We start from the raw sequence: 13,077 nt of genomic DNA on the forward strand, positions 1-13,077 counted from the left end.
TGTCAGTGTGCCAGGGAGGCACAGTCCTCCCTGGACACCGGTTAACGGGCATTCCGTTTTACACACCGGGCTCCTGGATGGTCTCGCCCTTGAGAGATCTCCCGTCGGTGCCCTGGAAAAGCAGACCTCTGAGCCGCTCAGGCTGAGGTCGAAGATGCCAAATTGCCAGTTGGCACCTCCCGGCAACACTGGGCTGGCCATGGGCACCCCCCAGCCCCCAACGGAAATGCCCACACTTGCCTTTCGCAGGACAGCGGATTGTCACGTTTGCTTGCAGGGGTGCCTCTACGGTGCCTCCAACCACAACGGACAGATGGCTGTGCTCCCGTCTGCTGGTATTTCTCGCAATAGCCAAGATGGCAGGCGCCTCTTAATTCAAAGGGAGCGGGAAACGGTGTTAGGTTCAGGCTCTGCTCTGGGAAAGCGCGCGGCGTTGGGTAAACTGGGTTGAACTCTTTGAGATCAGGGGCAGAATCCAGCTCTCTCTGTATCCCTCATGGTGTCCCATTAGGACTTGCACACACACACACACACACACACACACACACACACACACACACAGCCTGGGGGTGCTTAATGCACAGATGGACAGGCAGAGGGATGGATGGATGGATGAAGGCACTCAAAGAGGTACCCACGGGTGCACTGCCACAACCATATATATGCTAGGAGGCTATTCTGGTTTTATAAGCAAAATTGAGGATAAATGCCTCTTCAACAAATTGAAAGACAAGGAACTCAGAAGTTCCTAAGAAGCCAGGAAGGCGCGGCAGGGCAGGGACACGTCTCCGACGCGCAGGGTGAAGCACAGCTGGTCAAACACACCAGCGCTTGCGACCAGGTGACTCCTTCTCTGGAAGGAAAACTTGGGAGAAAAAAACTTGCATAAAACTTGCATGGAAAAATAAGCAAAGACAAGGTCGCCAAGAACCAAGAACCTGCTCAAGGGCTTTTATTTCCCTGAATTTTGAGAAGCATGGACTTTTAACAGCTTCATTCCTTAACTCACTCAGGAGATACACTTTGCGTCTGAGCGGAACAAGAGGACAGGGTGCTGGCTGTTGAGATGGAAGAAGGTGCCGGTTGCCCAGGCGCCTCTCAGGAGCCTGCGAGGGTCAGGGAAGACAACAGCCCAGAGGGGGTGTTGACAGAGCGTCCCTCTCCTGGAGAACGACCGCCACGAGTGCCTTCTCTACTCCGCCATTAGCGTGCGAGCTGCTGGAGGCGAGGGTGTGTCTGCTTCACCTGTTTTGTCACCTGTGCCTGGTGCCCTCAAGAATGGCATTTTAGGGGCGCCTGGGTGGCGCAGTCGGTTAAGCGTCCGACTTCAGCCAGGTCACGATCTCGCGGTCCGGGAGTTCGAGCCCCGTGTCGGGCTCTGGGCTGATGGCTCAGAGCCTGGAGCCTGTTTCCGACTCTGTGTCTCCCTCTCTCTCTGCCCCTCCCCCGTTCATGCTCTGTCTCTCTCTGTCCCAAAAATAAATAAACGTTGAAAAAAAAATTTTTTTAAAAAGAATGGCATTTTAGTGGACTGTTTGGTCACCACATGTTCAGGAGCCAGGGGACATGCTCTCTCAGGAACCTGGTTCGTCCTGGGACGGGCTTAAGGGGAGACTTGTCAGCCACAAGGGGGACTGTCATTCCTCCCAGGAATTCCAGAACCTGGGGACAGACGCTTTCTGGGAAGAAGCTGATGCTCACAGGAGAGAACAACCCAGGAGGGTGGGGCAGAGAATCGAGGTCTGAAGGCCCTGCCTTGGGAATGCAGCCAGCGGAGGAAGTCAGGCCTTCTGCTTCAAGGAGCTTTTAAAATCAAGAGGTCCGCCCTTCTCAGTGTGGAGCTATGGCGCACCCGCTACTGCGCTCAATGCCTAGCGGTCTGCATGCTGGATTCTAACGCCTGCTACTGCTCCTCTCCTCCGCTCAGTCCCTGTGAGCCACAGATACCAGAGCCCATAGGGCAGAGGGCTGGAGGACGGGTCTCGTTCCATTTTTAATCCCAGAACAGGAGCTCGCCGCAAGGAAGCCCTGCTTACGACTTACCACCTAAGAGTGTTCCTTTACAACTGAGCACATTTTCATACTAAAACGATACTGTCTGCCTCCCGCGAAGACAAGACACTAATTTATGGTTACGACTTCCTGAAACCGTTTCTAAGGTTTGGGAGCTATGCCTTTGGAGGTCCACGGTCATCTTCAAAGGATAATTGTTCTCTTTCACTGGCTGGTGGCATTAAAAAAAATGACAAGGCCCTACTATCCACACTGCTAATTAAATTCTCATTCATTCCCAGTTCTCGGAAGGTGAGCTCGAAAGGAGCCGTTTTCAAGACTTGGTCCACAAGCGGGCAGCATCCGTATAACTTGGGACCGTGTTAAAAATATAAGCTCTTGGACCCCATCCAAGACCTACGGCGTCAGAACCTCCAGGAATGGGGGTGGGGTCCTAGAACTCTGTGTTCTGACAAACCACCTGCCCTCAGGTGCTCCTGCTGACCTTTGGGAACTGCTGCTCTATGGTTTTATGTTAAAAACAGAAAGAAAACCCCAAGCTCGGGTTTGAACAACGGGCATTACCTGCATATAACACAGAAGACCTCTCCACGTCGGAACCCAGACGATTAGCTACGGAGCATCCATACATCCCTTGTTCTTTCTTTGTCGGGTTCCGTATCTGCATTTTCCCCATTCCATCCAAGATGATCCTGCAGAACAGTTAGGAAGGGGTGCCTTCATTTAATGTACCTCACGGCCCCAGGACCCTGGCACGTCGCAGGGAAAGACTATGACATCAGACTTTGGGCTGGCAAGGATCCCCCCGTGAGACTGGAGGGTGGAAAAGGCTTCCTTGTGGGCTTGATGGAACTCAGCGGCGTGGCAGCCGGATGGTGCTTGGACAGCCCGTCTTCCTGTCTCACTCTGCGTGAGTGTGGACTTTGGAGGATGGACACAATGCTTGACCCACCACGTTTTCAGAAAGACGAACTAGCAAGCCTCAGTTGGCAGGATGTTAAACCCTCATTTTGGGCCCAAATCCTTCCTCGTGGAACCGCAGGTGTGGATTTTTCGGCTTGGATTTGCACCCCGGAAGGGAGCAGGCTGTTGGTTAACGCTGCTTGGCTCTAATTGCTACCTCACTACCGCCGTAGGAAGAAGTCAGGGGAAGCGGCAATGCTAAGGCCGCGTTATCCTGGACTTTGAGCATGCTGTTAAGAATCAGGTCTACACTGGGGCGCCTGGGTGGCGCAGTCGGTTAAGCGTCCGACTTCAGCCAGGTCACGATCTCACGGTCCGTGAGTTCGAGCCCCGCGTCGGGCTCTGGGCTGATGGCTCAGAGCCTGGAGCCTGTTTCCGATTCTGTGTCTCCCTCTCTCTCTGCCCCTCCCCCGTTCATGCTCTGTCTCTCTGTGTCCCAAAAATAAAGAAACGTTGGAAAAAAAAAAAAAAGAATCAGGTCTACACTGCGTGAGCGCCATATGGTTTCCCAATTACTGGTACCCATAAACACCTGCAGGTAATACCACGCGGACCCAAATGCGTCAGGTGTATCCTGACAGATAAGGGGATTATTCAGGGAATGGAGAATGGTGCCTGTTCTGCCTTATATTAATTTTTTCTTAATGACTTGAAGCTGCTTCTAGATCACCTGGATCGGTAGTCCATGAGCTGTTTTTTCCCTGCACCCTCCCACTTTCCAGATCTTAGCAATACGGGCTGTTCTGACCGCTAAATGCTGTGTTTCTTCATGAGCTGAGCTGGGCCACTTCTCCATTTCCTCTCATTTCATGGTGCTTACCCTATGCTCCAGCCATAATGAACCTCTAACAGTTTCCAGAACATTCCATGATCTTTCATCACCCCGAGCTTTTGCATACGTTGTTCACCGTATTCAGGGTACCCTTTCCCCACCCCCTCCTTCTGGCAAACTCCAACTTACCCACTGAATCCTGGATCAAATATAATTTTCCTTGTAAAGCTTTCCCCAATACTCCTAGAGTTAGCTTCTCCCCCTCTGGGCTCCTTCTGCTCTGGTTCATATATTTATTTGATGAAATATCTATTTCTTTCTGCCAGATTGTGATCTTTTCAAGAGCAGGGACCAAATCTTATTCACAGCTGTGCATCTTCAGAGCTTGACACAGTGACAGTTGTACAGCAAGTTCTCAGAAGCCTCCGATGACCGAATGTATCAACGGTCACGATACAACAGCACAATGGCACACACTGTGCATCCAAATGCCTACACGCTTTCTTTCCTCTCATTGGAGAGCAGCTCTCAAAAGTATAATTCCATTTCTGAGTTCCTTCAACTGAAAAGCGAGATTCCGAAAAATATATCCGAAGGTGAGAGCCTTTGTTACATAAAGGGAATTAAATGCAAGTTGAGCAAATTAATCGGGTAAGTTTGAGGAAGAACATGGAAGTAAGAATGGACCTTACTAGTTTATTCTGTTAAAAACTTAAAAACTTTTGGGGCGCCTGGGTGGCTCAGTCGGTTGAGCGTCCGACTTCAGCTCAGGTCACGATCTCGCAGTCCGTGAGTTCGAGCCCCGCGTCAGGCTCTGGGCTGATGGCTCAGAGCCTGAAGCCTGCTTCCGATTCTGTGTCTCCCTCTCTCTCTGCCCCTCCCCCATTCATGCTGTCTCTCTCTGTCTCAAAAATAAATAAACATTAAAAAAATTTAAAAAAAAAACTTAAAAACTTTTAATAGCCACATGGAATTGCTTCCATATCAAACAGCTGATCCATAAAGTATGCAGAAATACATTGGAGCTGGAAGTGCCGTGTCAAAACCTTTCTTCCGATGACCTCCGGGAGTCTCAGTCTCAGAAGCTCGTGGTGATTCCATGTGATCAAGTCACACTACTTAAAATCAACTCAACAAACATTTACTTGAACTGGCCACGCTCTACCGCATCCCTGAAGGACATGTGTGGCCATAGGTGAATCGATCCCTTAACTCTCTCAGCCGCTGCTTCCTTGCAATGTGTAAAATGAACCTTTTTTTTTTTTTTTTTTTTTTTGCTGTGTTGACATTTTCACTGCTTAGTAAACACAGTGGTGGATACGATCCTGGCACCAGGGTATGCCATTCGTCCCTGAGCTCTTGACCAACACACACTTAACACACACACAAAAAATGACAGTTTCCCTTAAGAATGTCTGAATGGAGGGGCGCCTGGGTGGCTCAGTCGGTTAAGCCTCCAATTTCGGGTCAGGTCATGATCTTAACAGTTCATGAATTCGAGCTCCGCGCTGGGTTCTGTGCTGTCAGCTAGGAGCCTGCAGTGTGCTTCGGATTCTGTGTCTCCCTCTTTCGCTGCCCCTCACCCGCTCATGCTTTGTCTCTCTCCCTCTCTCAAAAATAAACAAACACTAAAAAAAAAATTAAAAAAAAAAAAGAATGTCCTGAATGGAAGCAGGGAGACTTACTAATTTTACAAAATTTCACCCCTCAAGTATGTCTATTTTTAACATTCTGTATACAAAACGGGAAGTACACACAAACATTTCTGTGTGTTTCAATTCCTAGCTAAACTAGCCACTTTTTTCATGGAACCCCATTTTTACTTAAAGAACGGCTCTCAGACAAACTGATTATTCAGACTTGAGTATGTGGCAGCTATTTTTAACAATTTAACTAAATTGAGCTGGCCAATTCAAGGAAAACAACTGACAGTATTTGTTGGCAATGATCAAATTCGAACTTTCAGGTGAAAATTAAAATTTTGGAAAATTAGTATCCTCCACTGTGAACTTGACATTTTCCCAAAACTCAAAGACTTCTCTGATGGGATGAGTAGTGATACTGCAGAAAATGTATACTTTTTACATTGTACAAGGAAATGCGTCAACATCTGAAAGACCCCTATAAACTGGTGAGCCAATATTTTCCGAATGACTAATGTGTGATATTATATAAAATCATGTGTAGGTAAAAGATCCATTAAAAGTGCAAGATAAGGGGTGCCTGGGTGCCTCAGTTGGTTGAGCGTCCAACTTCGGCTCAGGTCATGATCTCACAGTGTGTGAGTTCGAGCCCCATGTCAGGCTCTGTGCTGATGCCTCAGAGCCTGGAACCTGCTTTGGATTCTGTCTCCTTCGCTCTCTGCCCCTCCCCCACTCGCACTTTCACTCTGTCTCTCAAAAAAATTAATGTAAAAACATTTTTTAAGTGCAAGATAAGCCATTATTCCATTGTAACACAGTAACAAAATGTCATTAATATGGTTTTAGATTCCTCAGGCAACTGACATTTAAGAAACTACCCCTTGTCCAGTTTTAGTGTAGTGTTAAAGAATAGCCACAATGATTTGAAAAGGCTATAAGAATTTCCTTCTTTTTCCAACTAATATGTCTTTATGAGGCCAAATTTTCTCTATAAACTTTAATTAAAACATATCACAACAGATTTAATGGGGAAGCATTTAGGAGACTCCAGCTGTGTTTTATTAAACCAGACATTAGAGATTTGCAAAGATATAAAACAATGCCATTGTTATCGGTAATTTTTTTAAAATACTGCTTGTATTTGTGTAAAATTGTTGTTTATGTGAACACATAATGGGCTCCTTACTGTTATTTGTTTTATTTTTTTCCTCTGATTTTTATTTTATTTTTTAATGTTTACTTATTTTTGAGAGAGAGCATGAGTGGGGGCGGGGCAGAGAGAGAGGGGGACAGAGGGTCCGAAGCAGGCTCTGAGCTGACAACACAGAGCCCGATGTGGGGCTCAAACTCATGAACCATGAGATCATGACCTGAGCCAGAGTTGGACGCTCAACCGACTGACCCACCCAGGTGCCCCCTTCAGGTTATTTCTAAATGGATTAATAAACAGACACTTTAAATGTTTCTTTGTTTTAATTTCTAATATGGTAAATATCGATAGCTGTAACTCACATTAACAGAAACTCTCTGGGCTTCTCAGAGAAGTTTTTAAAGTTCTTTAGGTTCAAAAGGGTCCGAGGGCCAAAAGATTTGTGAACTGCTAAGCTAGTTAGTTGATCTGCAAAGTTTATTCCACTTCGAAAACTTCCTTAACGCTCTTGTGTCCACGGTTCCAGGGGGGGAAAATGAAGAAGTTAGATTTACCCTACCTTTTCATTCTAAGAGACAGCCTAGTAATTTATTATAAAAACTTGAGTTTTACCTAGATTGTTTCTGATGTTTCACATTTTAGGCTCAACACACTAAAAGACACGATAAAAATAAAGTCTGCATTTTTAAAGTACCTTCTGGGTCTGCAAAACAATTTAACATCTGCTGTTTTGTTTCAACAATCCCCAGAGGCAGCTTGGGCTCTCTGAATGCAAATAAAGGGAAAGCAAAAATGTCCCCCGTCCTGTGTACAAACAGCAAGACTTAGAGACAGTGAAGGATACAGAAATGTATTAATATCTGCCGTTCCCTGCTCTTTTACGTGAAATGAAGGAAACGTAATGTGTCTGTGCTGACGTGCGGGGTCATAATACAAAATATATGACTTAATATTGGGTTCTGAACATCTCAGAAACTTTTGATCCTTATTGTTTGCAGCGATGGCAACGAATTTTATGACACAGAAAACTACTTCAGATTCTCAATCCTTCTATTAAGGCGATTCTTTGTGTGATACACAGATGCTGGAAGCGGTGACAGTGTTGAGGAGATCAGGTCCCTGGTTCCACCGGCCAAGAGTTAGTCTTGGGATTCTGTTGCTCAGTGACCTCATCAGACAACCGTTAACCCCTGCCCTGCCAACTCTTGTGAACTCCAATGAGGTGCCCTGTCTCCTAGGTAGAGAAAGGCCCCGTTGAGTTCTGCTTTGCAGTGCCTACATAGTGCGGGGTTCCTACAAGGGTGATTACTTTTTTGAGGCCTTCTATCGATTTTATTTCCTTTTTATAGTTTATTTATTTTGAGAAAGAGAGAGAGCGCGAGCACATGAGTGGGGGAGGGACGGAGAGAGAGAATCCCAAGCAGACTCCACGCCATGAGCACAGAGCCCAACGCAGGGCTCAAACTCATGAAAACTTGATATCATCACCTGAGCCAAAATCAAGAGTTGCCACAGTGCCACCAGGCGCCCCATATTGATTTTATTTTTAAACATTCAGTGCTCTGCAAAGAGAGTCTATACGTGCTTAACTTCAGTCTGACTCTACCCAGTCTTGTATCATTCCTACGTGACAATGATCGGGATAGTATGGCTTAATTTTTAAAATTCCAGCCTGTATGTGAAAAACACATCCTAACACGTTTTTTTTTTTTTTTTTTTTTTAAGTTTCTTTCCTAAAGAATCCTGTTGGACACACATTCTCAGGAGAAGGAATTTGAAAACCTTTTCAAGAAAACTGGGATGCCCATTAAGAAGGTATGACAAACGGAACGCTGTATTCTTTTACTTACTTTTCTGAGGGTTTTAACAACGCCCCATCCTTGGTCCATGTATATGTGGCCTGAGTGGGGGTGACGGGCTCACACAGGATGTTGATGACCTCCGTCCTTTTTGTAATGTATACTGTATTTCCAATCCTCGAGTTTACCGTTTTATTAAATGAAACCGAGGTGGGCTGCCTTTGCCTCAGGAGGACAGGTCCCTTTGGCTGGAATGTCAGCTTGCCTGAGTTTCCTGCATTCGAGCCTTGGGGCACACTTCCTGTTGTCCCCCTTAGCTGAGCTGCGGGAGGCACCCCTTCCTGGACGCCCCTCCATGGCGGATGCCCTGGCTGTGCCTTAGCGAGCTCGGCCACCAGCTGATAGATCACCTGGGACGCAAGGTCACCACTGACCTCCTCGGTTTCCATGAGCTGACTCATGTTCCTTATCAGTTCGTCAAACTGGGCAGTCTCCATGCTGTATGCTCCCTGCTTAACGGCCGCTTCAAGCTGCTTATCCTTAAACTCCCAGGAGTGGCGGTTCCCCGCAGAAGTGCCACAGTGGCCCAACAGCGCTCTCAGGAAAGGCTGGTTATCAGCTTGGCCATTGTCCGGATAAGGCTCATTTGTGTGACCCCACAATTGCCTCATTTTCTGCCAGGTGGCGCCCACGCTATTGGCGTCGTTGTGGTCCGTCCCAGGCTGGTCCCTCACATGCCCTCCGAGGGCCGGGGGCGCCACCAGCCTGTTGTCGGCACCGATGACCTTCAGAACAATGGTTTCTCGGGCAGGACCCGCGATGCACCGGTACATGCCGATGTCGGGGGCCGCGAGGCTGTGGATTTTTAGTGAGCCTGACTTGGTGATGCCGAGCCGCTTGGAGTTCTGCAGACAACGGCCATCCTTCTCCCACTGGATCAGAGATTTCTGGAATCGTCGTACTGGGCATTTAATAATCACAGACGTGTTGGGCAGCAAGTAGGCTCTGCTCCCAACGGTCAGGTTAATGCGCTTCTCCTCCCTCGTCTGAATATAGACTCTCTGGACACCGAGGATCTGGGGCCCCTGCTCACCAGGTTTTGTCTCCACCTCTGGTTTCATTTCTGCAGGGGAAAAAAAAAAAAAGAAAGAAAAGAAAATACGAACAAACATCTCAATAATAAAAGCTTTCTGACAGCAATCTTCCAAGGCTGATACGAGTCAACGGTTGTATTTTCTTTCCTCTTTTAAAACATCTGACAAGTAGAACACAAATAACAGTATGCACAAACATGGAATGCTGGAGCAGCAAGGAACACAAGTTTGGATGAAGGGCATGAAAACACGTAAATTATTTTGCAAAGCCCTGGTTTGGGGAGCTGTGATGTTAAATGTTTCCATTGATAAGGGGATGTCTGATATTTTGGGCCATCACCACCCGGTAGGTATGAGCCTTTGGGGAGTTAATATATGGCTTGGCCAGAGACACGTCAGCTATGGGAGAGAAAGGGAGAGTGGAGAAGTGAGAGAAAGCATCCGAAAGATCTTAAGGTGACTATGAGGCTGGCCAATGGCAGACAAGTCAAGCGGGTCCGTTAAACTAGCAGGGCCCGAAGAAGCACGTGGTCTAAGAAGAAAAGAGAGAATGGGCACTGAGTTTGGATCTTAGCTCTGCCACTCGGACAAGTCATTGGATCTCTCTGATCCTCAATTTTCTCGCCTAGAAAACGTGGGCAGGGGGCCTGGGGGGCTCAGCCGGTTAAGCGTCTGACTTCAGCTCAGGTCATGATCTCGAGGTTCTTGAGTTCAAGCCCTGCGTTGGGCTCTGTGCTGACAGCTCAGAGAGCCTGGAGCCTGCTTCAGATTTTGTCTCCCTCTCTCTCTCTCTGCCCCTCCCCTGCTCATGCTCTGCCTCTCTCAAAAATAAACATTAAGAACAATTCAGAAAACGTGACTAGTGCCAGTGCCTTCATCAGAGGCGTGTGAAAGTCTGGTTGGGCATTCACACCACATGCGTGCACAGTAGTGGGCACACAATACACTCTCACATACGACCACTGTGGCCCTGACACCTGACAATGGGAGGTGTGGCCAGAAAGCAGCAGGGCAGTGCCAGAGGGGATGAGACATAGGGCTGGCTCTAGCTTGCTCCTGGATGTGGCCTCCGGTTAATGGCCACGGGCCAAAGAGAAGGCACCTTAGGTCTCTCCTTTGGAAGAAGAGCCCGCAGGAAGGCCTCGATGTGTCCCGGGGTGGCTCGGAAGTGAGGGAGGGGTGACGTGGGGGGAAGCCTGGGGCCTCTTTGATGATGTACTTAGGTCCACAGGCACACAGAGGATTGGGAGCACCAGGGAGTGAGAGAAGAGACTGGACTCAGGTCGTATTGCTGGATTCAGGACATGGGATCGGGGGCCTCATCACCTTGAAGGATCCCGGTTAGGGGTCCTCCTGGCTGAGGCACTGGCAAGGAAACACTAGGAGAAAAGTCAGAGTAGGTCTCCACTTAGATGGCCCTCTCAGGCCTGACCCTGGTTTTCCAGAATAACTCTTGGAGTCCTCCTGGGTGGCTCATGAGCCCCGTTAGGGTCTAGCTGCTGGCTGGGCTGCGGTGGGACCAGTGCGATCAGGAAAACAACAGGGGTGAACCCACAATTTCTGTGGCAGAGGATGTCCTTGGTGAGGGACAGGCATAATGAGCATGCATGCGAACCCCACAGAGATGGAATCAGCAGGTCAGGACTTGTCCAGGGCTCTGCCCGTGGATGATCGTCAGCTTGGGTCTAAGTGGAACTGGACGACCTGCCATGCACCCCGCCTTCCCCACCGGATACAATCTCCACAGAGGGTGTCAAGTTCACCCCAGCCACTTGAGGCACACAGGTGTTCTTTCAGGTGGTAGCACAGAATTTTGAACGTACTGTTGTTCAACCGCGATCAAAACCAGGCAAAAAAAAAAAAAAAAAAAAAAAGTATGGATTCACTGGTAGATTTACAGCTCATCCATTATGACAGGCAGAGATGCTGTCCAAAACTCAACAATGTGCACAGCAAGGGTGCCACCAACCAGAAGCGACGGCGGCTGTAGCGCTGGAGTGGGGTCCCGCTGTCACACTACTCTCAGAGTGTCCCCTCCGTCATAGTTAGATTATGGGGAGGTCAGGTGGCTCCTGCCTGCAGAGCTCTCAAACTTTGCGGCCTGCTAGAAACATCCATTATTATTATTTTTTTTAATCTCGATGCCCTGGGACCCATCCCCAGAACTTCTGACCTATGGGGAACAGCCTGGGCCCTACGAATTTTTTTAAGCTCTCCAGGTGCCTGAAATGTGCAGCAAAGTTTGAGAACCACTGCCCCCACGCCTGCCACTGGGTGAAACCAAGGCAGCAGAGAAAGGTGTTCCTGACCCCACTTCTTTTATTGAAAGACAATGTGACGGGATGTTGCTGGTCAAGAGGGAAGGAGAGATAAGAGGCAGCAGCCATGTTTTCTGTGCGAACCCTGCCAAAGTCTTTACAACATGCGGAGCCTTCTGGAAGAAGACTGTAGGAGGATTTCTCTCTGGCCTCAGCCTCAGGAATCATCACACTTAACTCTGAGGGATTAGTTCGTGTCCTGTCCACTGAATGCAGAACAGTATCGTGGACCAGCCTGCTTTTTCAAGATCGCTGTTATGGCGACAAGTTTAGAGACAAATCTGTGCTCGTGCATTAACAGGAGAGTCCAGTTCAAGCCATAATCATGTATTAGCCTTGTCTTCCTTTCTTATTCCTTAGATGCTTCTAGTTTTACTTATCTGGTCATATTTTATAAATACATAAAAGTGGCCTATTGTTGTCACAAGGCCGGGTGTGTATATGTGTGCATGTCTGCATATATATCTATGTATCTACCTATACAGAGCTCTTACAAGTATTTTAAAGGCCTATTTGAACACCCTGCCTGGTCCCTGGTCCCTTGGAGGTGGACAGTGGAAAAGATGGATGTGCACATGGATGGCTTCAAAGTCACAATACAAACCGGGTCAAAGTCAGGGTTTTTGTCTTGTTTCGTTTTTTTAAGTAGGCTCCACGCCCAGCAAGGAGCCCAATGTGGGGCTTGAGCTCCCAACCCTGAGATTAAGGCCTGAGCTAGATCAAGAGTTGGACATTCAACCGACTGAGCCACCCAGGCACCCCTAGAGTCAGGTTTTTAAATTCAGGCACCGGAGGCGTGTGAGGAGACTGACTATTTGGGGGGTAGCCGTGCTGCTAAGGATGAGGTCATAGCTTGGACGTTCCTGCGCTTCCTGGGACGCAGAAGGCCACGTGGAAAGGAAGCACGTCTGTGTAGCTGAATGGTGGTCTGAAGGGATGATCTGAGGCTGGTATAAACCCACACAGTACCCCGATGCTCTAGAAGCAAGCATGGACGGGGGTTCTAAGCACCTTTAGGTCCACTGGTGGCCAGATGTCCCTCAGCTGAGCCCGAGGCTTAAACTAGATGGGGCCCTGACTCCTTCTAAGACAGCCTGGGGAGCCTGCAGGTGGTAGGCGGCATTCAGCCTTGGTGAGGAAACCACCCAAGTGGCGGGTGAGCCACGTGAGGGCCGACTGCTCCCTCTGGCTGCCTGCCCATCTGCTGGAAGGTAGGTGGTGTGGCCCCAGCCGGTCCCATCCTAACCCTGCTGTGGCAAGGGCTCGCGCTGGGTACAGAGCATATTAGGAGCAGGTGTGCCTGGGGAGCGACCCGGGGTTCGGGC

At 48.5% G+C, this 13,077-nt stretch overlaps 1 protein-coding gene across 1 annotated transcript in view; it reads right to left on the reverse strand.

Annotated features, from left to right (window-relative positions):
• The window catches only part of ADAMTSL3 (ADAMTS like 3), a 352,536-nt gene that overhangs the window by 54,768 nt on the left and 284,691 nt on the right, over positions 1-13,077 (reverse strand). Inside the window, exons 21-23 of the mRNA XM_045448581.1 lie at positions 8,392-9,463; positions 2,578-2,705; positions 241-369 (exon numbers count right to left, since the gene is read on the reverse strand). Of these exons, the coding sequence (XP_045304537.1) occupies positions 241-369; positions 2,578-2,705; positions 8,392-9,463 (1,329 nt within the window). The remainder of the gene's footprint in view (positions 1-240; positions 370-2,577; positions 2,706-8,391; positions 9,464-13,077) is intronic.

This window comes from Leopardus geoffroyi, chromosome B3 (assembly GCF_018350155.1).
Source record: "Leopardus geoffroyi isolate Oge1 chromosome B3, O.geoffroyi_Oge1_pat1.0, whole genome shotgun sequence".
NCBI classification, from domain to species: Eukaryota; Metazoa; Chordata; class Mammalia; order Carnivora; family Felidae; genus Leopardus; species Leopardus geoffroyi.